This window comes from Lactuca serriola, chromosome 5 (genome assembly GCF_051521515.1).
Source record: "Lactuca serriola cultivar US96UC23 chromosome 5, Lser_US96UC23_V15, whole genome shotgun sequence".
Classification (NCBI taxonomy): Eukaryota; Viridiplantae; Streptophyta; class Magnoliopsida; order Asterales; family Asteraceae; genus Lactuca; species Lactuca serriola.
Genome location: NC_136412.1, coordinates 36842767 through 36862730, shown reverse-complemented (window position 1 = coordinate 36862730; position 19964 = coordinate 36842767). Strand labels below are relative to the sequence as shown.

General features: G+C 31.5%; 1 protein-coding gene and 1 pseudogene across 1 annotated transcript; both read right to left on the bottom strand.

The window, feature by feature from the left end:
- Positions 1–8364: 8364 nt before the first annotated feature.
- On the bottom strand, positions 8365–11035 carry EMB2759 (embryo defective 2759). Its single transcript, XM_079000116.1, has 5 exons — positions 10730–11035; positions 10206–10284; positions 9974–10098; positions 9073–9531; positions 8365–8974 (listed from the first exon to the last, which is right to left on the bottom strand). Exons 2-5 carry the CDS (start codon positions 10230–10232, stop codon positions 8584–8586), a joined length of 1002 nt encoding a protein of 333 aa, XP_078856242.1. The 5' UTR covers positions 10233–10284; positions 10730–11035; the 3' UTR covers positions 8365–8583.
- A 2157-nt stretch (positions 11036–13192) lies between these two features.
- Positions 13193–15273, bottom strand: LOC145052315 (putative pentatricopeptide repeat-containing protein At1g64310 pseudogene; annotated as a pseudogene).
- Positions 15274–19964: the final 4691 nt, after the last annotated feature.

Sequence of the window (19964 nt, the reverse complement as noted above, 5' to 3'; positions counted from 1 at the left end):
TCCTTACCTTATTTTGTAACTATCACATAATTACAAATCAGCCCCTCTAGTTTAATTAATTACATTTGATCACAAAACTAATTCTTAATTAATTATCGACCAATATTAATTAAACAAATATGATTTCTCCTTTAATATATTATTCTTATAACATATTAATAAATCATATTATCCTCTCTCTCTTTATTCATTTCTCCAATCAAGTTGCTTTGGTGAAGGCAACCCAAAAGGACCATGCACCATCGGGTCAAGTACATACCAAAATAGCTATGGACTTAGACACTAATCCAACATGAAGGTGGTAAGAAACGCTCATATCTAGCTATGTTCCCATAGCCCTCTGAAGTGACTGTCAAAGTCTTGAATGAATCCCGTTATCTTGATCCGAGATAGTAGATACCGATATTTCATGGAGTCTCACGATCTCCTGGATATAGAACCAAGCTAATCCTTCCATCTTGTTTGATTTCTATAAGCTTCATCTCTCAACTCCGAGAGTTTTATCCATCCACGTAGTGTTTTCTTCGCGATATTCTCCGACTTTGATGCTTTCAAGGCTGGTCGTAGATGTTGACAGTGTTTTGTTCTTGCTTCGTGAGTAGATGAGTATGTTATTGATGAAAATAATGAAAAGGCTAACTAGGAATGGTTGAGAAAACTTGGTTCGTAGGGTCCATGAATAGTGTGGGGGCATTCGTTAGACCGAAGGGTATCATAATGAATTTGAAATGGTCGTGATGAGTTCGGAAGGCAGTTTTTGAAATGTCGTCTTCTCGGACTCAAAGTTGATGATAATCGATTCTTAGATCTATTTTTAGAGAAGTAACTAGCTCCTTGGAGCTGGCCAAATAGATCGTCAGTCAGAGGGAGTGGGTATCGGTTTTTGATAGGGAGCTTATTCAATTTCCTAAAATCGATGTACCTTCTGAAGGATCCGTCTTCTTGAAGAACAAGATCGGAGCTCTCCAGGGTGAGAAGCTTGGTCCGATGAATCCTTTGCGCAACAATTCTTCTCAATTGACTGGATAACTTGTGAATTTTCGGCGAGAGTCAACCTATAGGGTGAATTGGCAATCGATGTGGTTCCCGGTATGAGATCGATTCGAAATTCAACCTGTCTTTCTGGAGGTATTCCCGGAAGTTCTTCGGGAAATACATTCGGAAAATCACATGCTACCGGAATACCATGTATACTTTCTTCTTCCTTGGTCTTGTCCACAACAAGAGTAAGGAAAACGTAGTTCTTCTGGTGCAGGCACTTCTGTGCCTTGATGCACAAGATAGGAAGAGGATTGGCGCCAAGTTTATCACCATGGATTATTAGAGTTTTGTGATTGGGAAGGTGAAGGAAAACGGCCCTCTCGCGACACATAGTATTAGCACGGTGGGGGCTTAACCCAACCATGCCGATTATCACATCAAAACTCCTAATATTTACTGGCATCAACTCTATTTGAAATGAATGGTTGTTTAGTGTTAAGGTGTACTCCACAAAAATATCCTAGGTTACTTCGGTTTTTCCCCATTGGCCATGTCCATCGTAAAGGCTTAGCTTAGCTTTGAGGTTGTTGTTTAGTATGTGCTCGAATTTGTTACTAACGAAACTTCACTCAGCTTCACTATTGAATAAGGGGTAAGCAAAAGAGTTGTTAAGTGGGAACGTACCAATAACAATCGTTGGGTCTTGGACTGCTTCGCCTTGACCCAAGGTCAGGACCATTTCCGATCCTTCTGCTCCTTGATTGTTATCCTTGGGGCAATTGCGCCTGAGGAGACCGGTTCCTCCACACCCATAGCAGGTGTGACTGGTCTCATCATTGGTGTTGTTGTTAGGGTTGTTGCGATTGTTGTCATTTTCATTTGGCTGACGATTCTGACATGGATAAGTTCTACAGAATTTGGCGGTGTGATTCTTTCGGTTGCATTTGTTACAATGCATCTCCCGGTAGGCTCCATTATGATGGAATTTGCATTGGTTGCATTTTGGAAGGCTTCTAGCATATGGTCTCCTGGTTGTTGGTATAATAGGGGTCATGGTCGCATGAACAACAACAACATGTTGCTTCCTTGAGAACCCTTGAGTGTATTGTCCCTTTCTCTTACTTCCAGACCTCAGCTTCCTGCTCTTAAGCTTGGGGTTTGGAGTTCCTTTGGCTGGAGTTGTCAATGTTGTTCCCGCCTCCATTGGGGTTGTTTGCATTGATTTGCGCCATCGCAGCGGTTACTGCCGCCGTTACAGTAGCTTGGAATGTAGCACAGTCCATCTGCAGAAGCGGTGTCTCGAGGGTGCGCTTGTTATTCTTGCGGGATGGCATTTTCCTGCTACACGTTGATAATCCAGATCGTAAGTAATGATCGTCATTCCTGGTTGTACTCTATAAATTTTGCATCTTGTTGTATAATTCTCACTGCTTCCATCTACATCCCTATGATGTATTTGCGGTAGTAGGTAATCACAGATTTGGCACGATCGTTACGTCTACCCTCAGAGGATATGGATTGTTTCGGTTTCGAGATCCTTAAGTACCATCTTAGTACACGAAAGAGAGTCATATCGGATAGTAGGGGGGAAAAGAAAAAGGCCGATCCTAATTGTGACGGAAAGTGTCTAGTGGTGGTGCTGATGAAGTGGATGCACCTCAGAGACGAGCTACTTGTTGTTCGGTATCTCGTAATCGTACCTCTCAAACTGATTGTCTCGCTCGGGAGTCTCCGTTCACTTCCTGTGTTTGTCTCTTCTCTCACCACCAACATATGTTGTCATTAACCATCTTGTGCCACCGTCGTAGCCATCATTCAATGAAAATCATATCTATATATAAAGTCATGTATTTCCAGCTTAAATACTATATTCACAGTTTAATAAACATATTAATTCCCTGAATTTGAATTTAATGCAAAATAATTATCTAAAAACTAATACATAAATACAACAAAAAAATACATTCACAATAAAGTTAATAGAAAAATTCATTCACAAAATCATTATTATTTTAACACAAATTTATATAAAAATTTCACAACTTAATACAGTCAATTCATAACTTAATACAGTAAATTACAGTTTAATATATAAAATTCACTATTTAATATAACAAATTCATAATTTAATACACTTCAGATAAACATTCACAATTTAATATAGTCAATTCACAGTTTAATAAAAAAATTCACAGTTTAATACACAAAATTCACAACTTGATATAACAAATTCATAATTTAATACATATGAAAGTTATATATTATTAACTTAAAACTAATATTTATAACTTCAGATAAAATATTCACAGTTTAATAAAACGTATTCACAGTTAAGTACAATAAATTCACAATTGAATACACAAAATTATATATTTAGATCCATATTCTCAACTTAAAACTTATATTTAGACATTTTTATTTAGAGGCATTTATATGTATTAAAATATGAATTTATTATATTAAAGTATGAATAAAATTCACAACTTAATATACAAAATTCATACTTTAACACACTACATTCACAACTCATTTACGTGTATAAAATTCAAATCTAGATAACAAAAGTTTCATAATTCACAGTTTAATAAAACATTTCAGATATTAATTCAAAACTTAATTCAAATTTTCAGACACTAAAATTCACAACTTAATGCATCAAAAAATCAGAATTCGTAGTATAATACACACTTCAGACAACAATTCACAGCTTAATACAAAATTTTGAACACTTGTTCATAAATAAAAAACTTACAGATCTCGTTGAAGCATTTCATCAAACACCTTGTGTGCATATTGTTTTCGATCTGATGTGATTTATAGATCTGAGATTGTCATGTTTCTTAGAGTCTTCGGTTATTATAGATCTGAACAGATCTAACCTGATCTGAGAAATCCTTGTGTCTTTGACTTCAGATCTAACAAGATCTATGCTTGAAATTACACCAAACACATCAGATCTGACCAGATCCAACCAAATCCAAGAAAGCGATGTGTTTTTGCTTCAGATCTGAAAGATCAATGGCAGTTGATGACTTTTCTGACGTCTTTGGCTTTAGATCTAAAAGGTTGAGAGAGGCGACACAATGTTTTCTGGTGATTTAGAGAGGTCAGGGGTCGGAAGGTGGTTGGAAATGAAGCATAGCTCACAGATCTGATGGTACAAGGCTGATGTCGATGGTTATGAAGACGGTTAACCGAAGCAACAACAATGCAGGTCGTCGGAGGTTAGATGCTCGTCGCAAACACTGAAGGATTATGTCCGACTATAATGGCAGTAGCTGACATCGATGTTATAGATCTGATGGTGGTTTGACGTTATCAGCAACAACAGTCACCGGATCATCGACAGTCGTGATCGTCGGAGGTCGCATTGTCGTCCAGGTGGTTATGGCGGCGGTTGAGGAGTAACCGGTGGTGGAAATCAAAAGGAGACATTAGTTGAGTTATTGAAGCTTGAAGAGAGAGAGAGAGAGAGAGAGAGAGAGAGAGAGAGAGAGAGACCAAATCCAAGTCTAGATCTAATTTTGAATATAACCAGTATTATGTAAAAGTGGGTTAAATTTAATTAGTTGGTTCTTAGGTTCTTAATCTTTTTCGGTTCTCATTTGAACCTTTACCTATATATATATATATATATATATATATATATATATATATATATATATATATATATATATATATATATATATATATATATATATATATATATATATATATTGAACGACTAGTTCTATATACTATTGATTCGGATGCCTGTTTGGTTTTCTATTTAGACAGCTGTTTGATCACATTTGTCCAATAAAAGTTAAGTGATATAACTATGTTTTCAATTTGAATTGCTATTGTATATATATATGTTTGTTTTATATTTTATTTTTTAAGTTTATACGTGAAAAAAAAAATCTAGGGCAAAAAAAAAATTAGTGATAGGAGGTACAATGTAAAGTTTAGTAAAATATGTAAAGTTTAGTAAAATAGAGAAAATATAAAATTGAAATTTTGCAAAAATAGTGTTATATGTGGTAAGACAAATATATCATTATCATTATCATCATTAACATTATCATTATATCATACATACTTATAAAAGAAGCATTTTTCCTTATTCTTATGCATTTGAAACCCCCTAATTTGATTTCCTAGATTATTATGCATTTGAAACCTCCTAATTTAATTAATACCACTCAAAATACTATTTAATAATAATTATTAATTGGTTCTTTAATGTAAAAATAACATGAATAACATCAAACATAACAAGACCAAGTATAAATACGATGAATAATGGGAACATCTTTGTCATATTTTGCAAGGATTAACGACCTTTAAAGAAGGAAAAAAGACTTTTATGTGGTATTGCTTTTCATACAAATTTCAATATATATATATATATATATATATATATATATATATATATATATATATATATTTGTTTTTACCAACTGTTCAATGTGTGGTTGCTTCTGGTATGTCACATGTTATATTCAGAGTAAAAACTTTTGCATAAAGATGCAATTAATTCCATTCACTACAGGTACTAAATTAATATTTGACTCACGCACACACAAACAAATCTTGCTGAGCATTTTAAATTATTTGAATAGATTCGGTTTTCATCATCATTCCTTCAACAATGGAAATTATCTCTACCTTCACTATTTGACACTTCCATATGTATCCATGCATGTAAGAACTTCTATTTTTCTTAAGATTTTTTTTGTTAAAACCATTTTAATATCTAAGAATATAAAAAAAGATGGAAAACAGTGAAATATTCATCCTTGGCATCACAAGGCGGATTTATTGAACCCTAGAAGATATTGGAAAATATGAAGTCATATTAGCAAATGTATTGCTAAATATAAATTGTTTTACATGTCATTTGGTCTTAGTTTCCACTAAAGTCATGATTTCCTATTTGATCCTATAAAATATCACATGTGAACTAAAGGCAGGTCATGCATATTTTAATGTTGTACTGGTATTAACCGATACCAATGAGTTGACATGCTCCTTTTCAAGTCATGAGAATGTAATCCTTTTAGCTTTCATTTTTTTTTTGTATATATACATTTAGTCTGAACCAAGCATTTGTGTGGCATGGGTGTGTTTCTATTAGTCTCTAATGGAAATTCGATGTTGGTATCCAGACTATGCCTATGTGGTTTTAGTTTAATGATGTTGGAATATGAAAATTAGATGTATTGATATGCATTTAACAAATAATAAGTACATCACATTATTTACTTAATCAATATTAATGGATATGAATGTCACTTTGTGCATTTGTAGTAGCGTAATCGGGATTGAATCCGAGAAGTAGAGTTGTATGGTGATAAACAAACATAGATTTTGTAGTATTTGTTGGGTGTTTTGGCTTTGATAGAAAAAAACCCATCAAATACCAAAAAAAACATTAATATATTTCTAAAAATGAAAACATTGTATTTTGAATAACATGAAATAGTAGGGTAAAATATGAAAGGTATTATGATATAAATATCTATAACATATATTAATATTTATTTGTCAAAATTTTAAGTACGTAATTTTACGTTGCGCAACGCGCAGCTATTCGCCTAGTATACTTAAGGAAGCATTTTTCCTTTCACCACATTTATTTGAAACTCTCATGTATTTTTTCTTTCACCACATTCATTTGAAACTCCCATTACTTTTCAATTTCTTTGTAATAATAATTATAATTTGGTTAATTAGGTTAAATAAATATCAAACCTAAAGTATAAACATATATAAACTAAATTTTAATATTAAAATAATATCTTTACTTCTACTTATAAAATTATGTTTTTCTAACTTTTAACATATTATACTTAATTTATTAGCTTTAATATAATGTCGGATGTAAACTATTATCAATTTAAAAATACAATTTTGGTACAATTTGTATAAAATACTTAAATTATTAATTTAAATATTACATTACAGGGTCAAATTATATATAAATTTTAGTTTAACTTAAACAACCCAAAGAATGTTTTATAAATAGTTAAAAGTGACGAATTGTAGTGTCTTTCTAATAATGATTATAAGTTGGTTAATAAGGTTAAATAAATATTAAATCTAAAGTGTAATCATAAATAAACTAAATATTAATTTTAAAGTAATATCATCATTTCTACTTATAAAGTTATGTCGTTAACTTTTAACATATTTTATTTAATTTATTAGATTGACTATGTTGTTATATGTAAACCATTATCAGTTTAAAGCTACAACTTTTGAACAATTTGGACAAAATACTTAAAGTGTTAACTTAAATATCATATTATAATGTCAACTTAAATAAAAATTTCAGTTCCTTTTAAAAAACCAAATAATATTTTTTAAATAATTGAAAATGATAAATTGTAGTGATAAATATAAAAACTAAATTGTAATATCAATTAAACTAAAATATTACCTAAAGATATTTTTATAATTGTTAAAAGTTTTCAAATAAATAGATTAAAATAACTTACAATAAAAATAGTTAAAAATAAATCTATATAAATGATTATATTGTTACTTTTAAAATCAAAAAATAATGTTTGATGTTTTAAATAATTATAATGATAGAAATTAAAACATTAACCAAATAAATTTTAAAAAGTTAATTAACAATAACAACAAATATAAATAACATTAAACTATATATTATATTTACTTTTATTCATGTGTAATTCGCGGATAGAAGTCATTCAAACGATTGAGATTATGAAGCTATAATAGATGTACATATTACCATATAATTCAAAATAATCAATATATTATATCAATTTAATATACAAATTATTATATCTAATTTAATAACAACGTTATTGTTATATCAAAAAAGTATATATCTTTAAAGACTTCAACTATATGGGTTTTTCTGCGCAACGCGCGAGTATTCGTCTAGTTTATATAATTAAGGGGTAAAGTGTGAAGTTTGGCAAAATAGAAGTAAGGGTAAATTTGTCTATTCATAAAAATTTGTTGTGGATGGCAAAATTTTTATTGTGTACGAATAAGCACCCTTAAAAAAATAAGTGTCATGTTATTATCAGTAAAAAAAAACATAAGTATGTCGCTATTTCAAGTAAAAACATAGATTTGTGTTATGGGAAATACATACTTGTAGATAAGAAAGCATGTTGCTATTTCCTATGGTTTATACCAACTGAATATAACATCAAATATTAAACGATATGATGTTTCTTTGAGTGACATTTATGTTATTTTCTATAATCAAAATAAACATTCTGTATGTATTTCCTGACATTTACTAAAACAATTCTTTTCAAAAAAAAAAAGTTTAAACTGATTGTGACTGATTACTAATGCATAAAGAAACAAAAAAAAAAGCAGATAAGAAGCCATCCCACTAAACAAGAAAACGAATTCAAAAAGCAAAAGCATAACCCATGACATGACATTATGAGAATACAAAATCTGTGTAAAAAATGATTAATCTCAAAGACTTAGAATAAAAAACCCAAATACAATGTATTCAGAGATACAAAATCCAACCTGTTTTCACTTGTAATCCTCAAAGATTGAGAGAGATGTCTTGCCTCAAAATCTGCCCTATTCCAATTTCCAAAACATTACATGAAAAAGCTAGATGAAATTGGCCTTCTTTAAAAACCTTATGAGTTTGCAATAATGAGGCCATATAGATTCAATGTAGTCCAAATACTTATCCATTGCCCATTCTTGAAAATTTTTCCATATGCCTTTGTACCCTAACTTCCTAAACTCCACCACAGGCTTCCATAAACGCACATTTATGGCTTCTTTCAGCTTTCCACTAATCACATAATCATAATAAACTGGCAAATCCTTCACCACTTTGACCGATTGCTTGAAGCTGTAAATATAGAGCAAGCATAACCCATGAAGAATCTTGATGTAAAGAGCAACAATAAGGGGCCCACATATCCACAATGGAGTCAGTTCCTTTGCAACTTCCGGCCCATACTTGATGTTCACTGCCAGATACATGGGTATGCTGCAAAATGCAAGCAAATTCACCCAAAGACATCAGAGAGAGATATATTTATATTTATAGGGGCAAAATAGTCATTCATTATTATCTTTCAAACTTACAATATCATAGCAGGTATCTTTATGGTTGCATCCAAACCCAAAAAGCTTCTCCAAACTGTTTTCAAAATGACTCCTCTTCCACTTGTTTGGATTTTTTTGTCATCTGTTTCCACAATTTCATTCTCAGATGTCTCCTCCAATGTCTCATTTGGGAGTTGACTTTGTGAAGAAGAAGAAGGTGTACGTAGCAAAGTCAACCAGCTTTTGAACAGCTGTTGTATGGCTTGAGATCCTGCTGTGGTTTCTTGTTGCATATTAGATGTTGGGGTTGCATGATTGTTCTTCACCTTTGGTGATTCAGCTAATGTTTCTTTGCGATCCTGTGGGAGATAAGAGAGTTTGACCGGATTTTTTGTGGACTTTGACCCGTTTTCTCTAGCTCCTGATTCATCATTCTGGACATTTCCTTTGAATGATGATATTTTTAATGGTTTTCTCTTTGATTGAGGCGCCTTTACACTGTTTATAAATGACAATTGAACAAAAAGTTAATGTTAATCATCTCTTTTGCATCTTAGCTATTTTGTTCTTTTAATTTATCCATACAAACAAACATGTTATTTTATTTAACGTAATGTAAACTCGATAGATAAAATATTCTAAAACTTATAGAATTGAATTTTATAAAAATATAAACAAGAGTTCAAAATTTGGTAACATTTAGTAATATATAAATATTAGAATTTAGAAATTTTGTAATAACTAAAAGTTTATGAATTTTAATATAATTATTATCGTTGTAAGATTTTGTGCTACGAAGAAGATGAAACTACCACTTCATAATGTAGTATTCAGTGATGTGGCTCGAAAAAGTTTAGTGGAAAAGCTTTACAATTAGCAGTCATATCCAGTGTAAATTTTGAAAGGTCAATATTATGAGCGTATAGAGATAAGTACTTACCATAAACAAGATCTATGCTTCAATAATATAATATCTGTTCTCTTAACAATTGGAAATGCTGCTAAAAAATTCTTTGATTCGATCCCTTTCTTCAAAGATAAAGGTCTTGGAGGAGCATATGAACCCTTCAAAGGCAAATATAGAGTATCTATTATTTATTTATTACTCTCACAAACAATTCCTAATCTTAACATATGCAGGAAGTATAAAAAGTAGTCAGAATTTCTTTTACCTGAACCTGGTGGGTTACTAATGCCATTATGCCCTTCCAGTTTACCCTATCATTTATGCAGCAACATCATACATAGCACCTGGAAATGCAATAATTGATTCATATCAGTTGAAGAAATCCACATGAAACCATTGGAGGTATGTTCAGGCACATGCTCAATGAAACACAACTCTAGCATGAATCACCTATTTAATCAAAGAACATTCTACTCGTTCCAAAATTGTCAAACTAAATTAAAAAAAGGGGAATTAGCGTTATCATTTGATTCATTTCATTAGCATGAATGAAAATACAGCCGCAAAGCAAAGGAATTTCACCCTTCTATATTAGCTTTTTCCATATAAAACATGGCAAAATTAACTAATTCCCAAAACTCAGCAATATCGAGCTATACCTACCAACCTTCATGAAATTAAAACGAGAAACTAGCCAAACACAATCAACCACAGAGTATTAATTTTACGAATTGCGTCAAAATCCCTAAAACTTGACCGACTTGAAATCATAGAGCAAAAGAGAGTTACCTGTATGCATAAGAAACGATTTGTAGCAGTAGCTGCTAGACTTGATGATTAAAATTGTCTTAATTGAGAAGCGATGACGAATTTGTGGAAATGATTGTAGAGTAGACGCACGGAGGATTGGGTGGGTGGGTTTACTTGTATGAAAAGAATTCACGAAACATTAGGGTGAATTCCTAAAAAGAAACGAAAGCTTTATCTGTTATCTTCCAATGGAGTTTTGGGAGGAAAGATTAGGATAGAGAGAGAGGATGATGAAAGTGGTGAAAAAGAACGTCAGGTCGGGGTCAAAATTAGGGTTTTAAGGGATTTTTTTCCCAATTATTTTAGAAAATTACATGAGGATAAAAGTGATGGCGGTCGTTATATGTTATGTTGTGATTTTTAACATCTGCCACATAACTTTTTCTATATTACATTCCTTACCCTTCTAATTTCAAGTTTAAATTTTTTCTAATTATTTTCTAAACATGTTACCTTATTCTTATTATTATTATTATTATTATTATTATTATTATTATTATTATTATTATTATTATTATTAAAACATGTTTCTACTAGTATAGAAAAAGTCACGGGGCAAATAGAATGTTGTTTGAAAAAAAAAAATCCATAGAAATTACAATTAAGTGATATATAAAGTTTCACATATACAATGTAAACCGAAAACAATGGAAGTTATAAATTATATTTATTTATCTACTATAATAAATGAAGGTTTTTTTGCCACATGTCCTCTTCTCCTTCATTTGGACATATGGTATTTTTTAGAATTTTTTATTTTTCTATTTTCCACTTGTAATTTTATTGTATTTTTCATTTTATTAAATTAAAATTTCACATTTAATGTGTAAGGTAATATATATGTAAAGTATTTATTAGAAAAAGATTATATATGTAATGTATTCAATACATTAAAGTCTCATTAATTTTAATAATTCAAATTTTTCTTATTTTTCTTATAAATTCAAACTTTTCAAATTGTTAAAATTTTATATTTATTTTTTTTAATTAAACTCATGTAATACATGGGTCTCACACCTAGTTATTTAATAAACCAAGATTAATTCTAAAAGGTGTCCATTCCTTTTACTTAATGGAAAGTCATAGTTTCTAATCTACTATAATAAATGAAGGTTTTTTTTTGTCACATGTCCTCTTCTCCTTCATTTGGGCATATGGTATTTTTTAGAATTTTTAATTTTTCTATTTTCCACTTGTAATTTTATTGTATTTTTCATTTTATTAAATTAAAATTTCACATTTAATGTGTAAGGTAATATATATGTAAAGTATTTATTAGAAAAAGATTATATATGTAATGTATTCAATACATTAAAGTCTTATTAATTTTAATAATTCAAATTTTTCTTATTTTTCTTATAAATTCAAACTTTTCAAATTGTTAAAATTTTATATTTATTTTTTTTAATTAAACCCATGTAATATATGGGTCTCACACCTAGTTATTTAATAAACCAAGATTAATTCTAAAAGGTGTCCATTCCTTTTACTTAATGGAAAGTCATAGTTTCTAATATTAGAAACAACCATAAGCAAAATTTAAGCATAAATTTGTGATTGGTAAAAAGAAAAGAGAAATTAAATATCCTCCTACATTTTATTTCTATAAATACTCCTACCCATTTAAATAATGATATGTGTCATATTACTATCTTAAAATATCTTTAAATTTCATTAAATGAACATTAAATATTACACATGTCACTATTTAATTAGGTAGGATGATATGTAGGAAGAAAATATAGGAGAATATTTAATTTCTCAAAAGAAAAACAATACAAAACAACTCATTTCCTTTCATGGCGACTATTAACATATCATAAATACAACTATACAAAAATATCAGTAACTCAGAGTTTTATTACTTGAAAGGTGGTAAGAAAATAAAAATAAAATATATGAGCATAACAAATCAAATGTTTTTTGTATGGATTGGATTGACAAACACGAAATATTATAAAATATGCTAATATTCTCAATATGAAAACACTTATAAGCATCAAAAATAAACTTGAACATTCTCACGTGGTTACTTTGTTGCCAATATATTGTGTTAGGGCTTTTTGATATGTCTATTTTTGGGTCTGCTAAGAGTTCAAGTCTGACTTGATAAGATTTAGAAGATTTAGATTGTTTGATATCATATTTAAAAGTCTCTAACTAAGTCATGATTCATCTAATATACCTCTTAATCGGTGAGATTTAGAGCTTTGCCTTACACCTTGACTCAATTGGATTTAACTCGATCAACAACTATCAAATAGCCTCTTAATCACTTATGTAAGCAAGGAAATAGATTTCTTTTCAACTTATGTAGTTATCTTCAATCTGCTACCATTTTATACAACTAATGCATGACAAATTAAAGCTTCACTAAATAAATTAATTGAAAGAAAAATCTCAAGTAAGTTGTTAGAAAACCTAACTACTTTACTTAAAAAATTTACCCCATAAAAATTTATTAAATTCATTTATGAATCATTTCCATTGTTAATTTTCTTTTGAACAACTAACTCACACACCCCTTAATCTGCTCCTAAATTACACCGGAACTTGAACCCTGAATTTATTGGCTAAGGGGCATAGTTCCAACATTCCTGATACTGCTAGGTTACATGTCCTTTCTACTTTGGTATTTCCTTCGGTTAGACCTCAATCCAGCTAACTCCAAGAACTTTCCTATTTCCCACACCATCTAATTCATCCCTCAATTTTTTCACGTCATCCCACCTCCCATTTCCAGCAAGCATATTAGAAACCATAACTTTGTAGCTGATTCTCTCTTGCTTACACTCAAGGAGTCGCCGACTCACAATCTCTGCCATTTTCAAATCATTATGTGCATCACAGCAAGAAAGAAGCGCACCCCAAATACCAGAATCCACATGCTCTCCCAACGAGTTAACAACCTCATAAGCCTCATCCAACTCCCCAGCCATACCAACAAGCTTCACAAAATGAACATAATGTTCAGTGTTTGCTTCAATGCTAAAATCGTCCCTCATTCTTCTGAAAACGTCTCGACCTTCTTTAAGAAGACCACCATGGGAGCAAGCAGATAGTAGAGCAGTGAAAGTAGATTCATCAGGTTTTAGACCTCGTTCAAGAACCTCATGAAACACTTCAAAAGCCTCGGATGCAAGTCCGTATAAACCAAAACTTGCTATTACTGAATTGTATGAAACTATGTTTCTTTTAGGCATTTCATCGAACACCTTGAGTGCCAAGTCCAAGAAACCACATTTTGAGTACATGTCTATCAATGCAGAAGACACCATGACCTCCGAGTGTAGGTTATGGCGTATGGCATAACCATGTAGCTCGACACCTGGTGCCAAAGTGACCAATTGTGAAGTTACAGCCAGTAAAATGGAGATAAGAACGGAGTCTGGTTTTTTGCCACAGGAATTCAGTTTCCTGAAATAAATTAAGGCGTTATGATACTCTCCAGATTGTGAAAAACCAGATATTAAAGCAGACCATGTTACCAAATCGGGATGTGATAAACCACTAAATACTTTATAGGCCGAATTCATACAACCACATCTTGTGTACATACTAACAAGGACGCTACTTATGTGTGTGTTAGAATCAAACCCGCTTCTCAAACAGTAACCATGGATTCCTTGGCCGATTTCCAGCAAGCTAGAACATGTTAAACCCGATAATAACCCTACAACTGTATACCCATCAGGCTGATATCCAATTCTTCTCATTATAATAAACAGATTTAGTGCTTTCTCCCAGTACCCACAAGATCCATAACCTGTAATCATTGTGTTGTGTAAAACCAAGTCGTGTCTGTTTAGCCCATCAAAGACCATTCTTGCATCATCAACGAGGCCAAGTTTAGAGTAAGCTGACACAAGTGCACTAGCGGTAATGGAGTCTGATCCCAAATCAGAAACAATTACTTGCCCATGCACAAGCTTAAGAGCTTCAAGATCTAGTTTTTCGGAACAAGCACGTAAAATGCAAGCAAATGTGAAATTATCGGGCTTTGTTTCTGAGGCCAGCATTTGTTTGAAGAGTGAAAATGCATCAAGAAAAGAATGGGTTTGGGCGTAAGCTCTGATGATGGAATTCCAGAGATAGACAGTTCTGTTAGGAGTTTCATCGAACAGGTTACAGGCAGATGTGAGGTCGTTATTGATTGCATAAAACCTGATGATTTTAGTTGCGTAGAATGGGTCATGGAAAAGGCAGGACTTGATTAGCAAAGCATGAAATGATTTGGTTCTCGAAAGGGTGTGATTTAGCTTTGAGAGTTCAAATACAAGCGACTTAAAATGAAACAACATCAAGTCATTGTCCCCTTCCAGCTCATCCCATCATTTATGAAACCATGTCATACACAGAGACTCCAAAGGCAAACCACAATCAACAGCAGAATATTAATTTTGCTAATTGCGTAACTTATAGTTTTGACAATACTAAAACTCAAACGAATTGAATATCATAGAGATGACGAGAGCTACCTGTATGCTTCAAATACGATTCCTAGCAGTAGCGTGTAACAAATGAAAATTTTAGAACTTTACATGAGAATCGATGATTAATTAAATATTTAGTGGGACCGATTGTAGAGTAAACGCACAGATGATTGGGTGGGTGGGTTTACTTGTATGAAAAGAGTTACGAAAATATTACGGTGAACTCCTATAAAAAAAAAAAAAAAAAAAAAAAAAAAAAAAAAAAAAAGCCCAAGCATCATTGAAAGGGAGAGACGATAATGAAAGTGGTGAAAATAACATCAATTTGGGGTCAAAATTAGGATTTTAGGAGATTTTTCCCTATTTTGTATAAAAAGTGTTATATTTTTATATGACACCTGTTAATCTAAAAACCGACAGTAAATACTCAGCCCTAGAGGTACACATTTGACTGATCTGATACGATACAAATGACGTCACCTAGAATCCGGTTTTGATTGGTTTTGAGTATGGTTTTGAATCGGATCTTTAGAAGTTTTGGATACGGATTCTCATTAAAACCGGTTTACAATCCGGGAACAATCCAATTTTGGATATGGATTCTACCGATCGCATTAATCAGATCCAGTTTGATCAAAATCCAATTTTGACAAGATTCGGATATTATCGGACCAATTCCCGGGATCCGGTTTTTGTGTAATCTATAAACATAAATATAAAATCCACCTATGGAATCAATATAGTGGTGCTAGAAACCATATTACTTCTAACTACGTAAGAATTAGACGAGTAATTCCTCTAAGAAATCCAACTAAAGTCTTAGGTTGAACTAATTAAAAAACGTGTGCTCTTGTCACTATCATTTGCTTGGCAGCAGATGAAGTAAAACTACAATTTACATGGTTCATTGTTAACCAAAGAGATCAAATTAGGGACTATATATACATCTTGCTGGCAATACTTCCAAAATAAACATTCTAAAAAGTGAAAAGTATCCTGTTTAACATATGATATATGCATCATTTGTCTTCGGGTGTAAAAATAAAGTAATCCCTTATGTCATTTAAGCAATTTATCATGTACCATAACAAAAGAAACGAATTTCCAGGGGTACCAAATAATATAAGAGTGTCTACATGCAAACACTTGCCCTACAAAAGTATTAACCGAGCATTTTGAAACCCAAAATTCGAACTCCACTCCATCAAATATGGAAGAAAAAAAAATCGCATATAACCCTAAAAAGATATATATGATTATGATCTACAATTATAAATCTAACACAAAAGTATTAGCCGAGCACTAAAATTTGAGATTTCTCATATCAACCAAAATTCTAAACATAAATATCCACCTAGCTAGAAAATAGAAAATAAAAATTTCTGTTTCCAGTTTCCTATCGGCAGAAGTAACATGAATGATAACCAAGCCAAAAAACCCGAAGATTTCACTAATGTTAACGAACTTTATAAAAATCCAAAAAAATAAAAATAAAAATAAATTTGTACAGTTCTTGGAATTTCAGATTGTTTTTTCGGTGTGTGATATTTTGAACACCCCTAAGCAGCATCAATAGCCCTTTCTCCTACTTGTGCTCCAGTAAGCATCTGAAGAAGGAACACAAATCACAATTGGCTTAATTGCCATTTAGTTAGGAAACAGAAAATATTAAATAAAAAACCCAACTCCTTTCATTAGAATCTATATATGGTACACAATCTATCTCCTAATGCAAGACCATCATCATTATCCACATAAAACAAATACAAACTGCAACCGACCTTCTTCCCATCAATTGTTTCTGGATTAGTTTTTGTAAGTCCTTCAGGAAATTGAGCAACTATTTCAACAACATGATCCAACTTACCCTGTAAAAAGGAAAAAGAACAGTTGCAATTTTTATTTTATTTGCTTAAAAGTTAAAATCACTCCGATATTGAACACAAGTTACCTCCTTCGCTAGCTTTGCCAAGTTGGTACCATATTTCTCTAGAGTTGGCATCTTGCTTAAAAGTGCAGCACTCTCGATAACCATTTCAACCATTTTGATCACCTACTCAAGGTGTTAAAGATTCCACATAAGACTAGAGAAGGATTTTTTTTGCACAGGAAACTAACTATGCCTGTTTCTTTATTTTTTTTACATCAATTCTTGTATGGATAAAATACTGAATCGGTAGATACACTGTATGTTTTTTTTTTCATTGTCATCTAAATGTGAATAAATGATTAATTTACCCTTCTATCTAGAGCTAATGTTTAATAAAAACGACTGTTTAATTGATAACCGTTACAAATTCAAATTATATATATAGCCATTGTATTTCTCTCAGAGATTTTGATCGTCTTGACATATTTGGAACAAAATTACACACATACCATCAATACTTGGAACAAACACAGGGGAGAAACGATTTGGTAAAATGGTAGGGATAGAAAAATGATGGTCTTAAAAGCATAAACTGACTCTCTTGCACTTAAACCTATTAAGAGTTATTGTATGCATCAAGTCATACAGAATTACCCTTTATAATATATATATATATATATATATATATATATATATATATATATATATATATAGGATCAAATGAAAACACCAAAAAGATTGAGAACGCGAGAACAAAGTATATTCATTTGTAATTCCATTTATTCATTTGTGAAGAAATGATAAATTTTTACGCCTTTAATTTCAATTGAAGAGAAAAAGTATATTCATGTTGATTGCGCGTAAAAAATTATCATTTCTCCACAAATGAATACATGAAATCACAACTAAATATATTTGTTCTCGCGTTCTCAACCCTTTAGGTGTTCTCATTTGATCCTTTCCCTATATATATATATATATATATATATATATATATATATATATATATATATATATATATATATATGTGTGTGTGTGTGTGTGTGTGTGTGTGTGTGTGTGTGTGTTTGTCCAACTTGCCTGTTTGCGAATGTCAAAATGGTCCAAACCTAAACTTTCAAGAACGCGATCTGCTACACCACTCCGAAAGATTAAGACATGGCACTCAATAAGTTATGGCTGAGTTAACTTTATTAATGTTTCAACAAAATACATATTACCAAGTTTTTGGGCCTCCTCTAATGATTTTATAATTCCACGTTTTGCACGGGTGTAAATCGAATCTCTTCAGCAACAAATCCAATAACCCTATCAATAATATTTTCCACCTCAACATATAGAGTTTCATAATTAACACCCATTGATAAGAGGACCTTTGCTACAATGCTGGTGCCCTCACCAATAATACCTAATAAAATCATCTCTGGACCCACATAATTATGACCCAGCGATCTTGCTACCTCTTGTGCAAGTATAACAGCTTGGTTAGCCTTTTCTGTAAAACACTCAAACAAGGGCATTGGCATATTCCCTCTCCAAACTGAATGGACCTTGCTTTTACAGTCCCTCACCATGATTGAAACAAAAACACTATGCAAATAATAGATTTTATATCAAATTTCTTCTTAGCATATGAAAAATCTAACTGTTCCCTTGAGGATTGAAGGTTGCACATAAGGGAACTGGTAATTAACTAGGGCATGTTTCTTTTTTCTTTCTACATTCAAAGGAAGGGTTAAATGATGTATGTTTGAATGAATTGTCAAAATGTAAACGTTATACCCTTTTACCTTCTATTAATAAAAGGGGATGTTGAATAACAAACGACTCAGTTTTTTGTCGATTTGATTTGTCGTATTTGGAACAAAAATACAAATATAGAACAAAGAACAAGGAAGAAGGGATTTGATAAAATGGTAATGATGGTCTTAATGCAAAAAAAAAAAAAAAAAAAAAAGACACACTATCACTCGATCCATTAAGACTGGGGTGTTGAAAAATGGATATACGAAGTTAAGTAAAAAAGAAATGTTGAATGCATTAAGTAAAAAAGAAACAAACACTAAAAGCAAAAATATAAGTTATTACATACAATATATATATATATATATATATATATATATATATATATATATATATATATATATATATATAGTAGCTACACTTGCCAGGAGAATGTTACTTGGTGATGGGATGTCAATCCCACCAAACAATTTACACCCTTTGATTGCTAAATAAACGTAATATAAAGGTAAAAATTGGTATCGATCCTCGGGGAAATGGTTGTATTCAATCACCAATGCAATTCAATAGAACTAGTGAAATTAAACTAACTAACTACAATTAAACTAAAAGAGAGGTGTTTGATTACTTGAAAACTAAAATACTTGAATAACTAAAAACCTTGTAATTAAGCAAGTTGATGAGATGCTCAAAGGTTGGGAATAATTGGTTAACTAAGGCAATTCAACACAATGAACATTTGTATGTTTATCATTAGGATCTAATACAAAGCTTATCATTCATCCTAAATTGGTTATAGCAATCATGAAGCATGATATGCCAAGATTCCTCATAGGTAGTATGGAGGTTGGGGAAGCCCATAATACACCTTCTTAGTTAAGATCAAGGGTCAATTGAAGCAATTAATCCCAAGAAATCAAGTAGCCTTAAGAATGAAGGAATCCCCAATTCCTAGAGGATGTCAAATGCTTACACATCCATAAAGGAGCTATGATTCATAAGCTAGAGATGATTTCTACCATCATAAAGCCTTTGTTCTAGATAAATTTAATGATCCAATGCAAAATCAATGAAACAAATCAACCATTGCTCAATCAAATACTAAGCTCATGATCAAAGCATCAAATAAGCATAAAAATTGTAAACTAGAATCATAAACATGGAATAA

Excerpts from the sequence above, each read along its gene's own strand:
- EMB2759 (XM_079000116.1), bottom strand. The coding sequence starts at position 10,232 with ATGGCATTAGTAACCCACCAGGTTCAG. Across the intron at positions 10,099-10,205 it reads TAGTAACCCACCAGGTTCAG|GGTTCATATGCTCCTCCAAG; the intron begins GTAAAAGAAATT and ends TTGCCTTTGAAG. Across the intron at positions 8,975-9,072 it reads AAGATACCTGCTATGATATT|CATACCCATGTATCTGGCAG; the intron begins GTAAGTTTGAAA and ends TGCATTTTGCAG.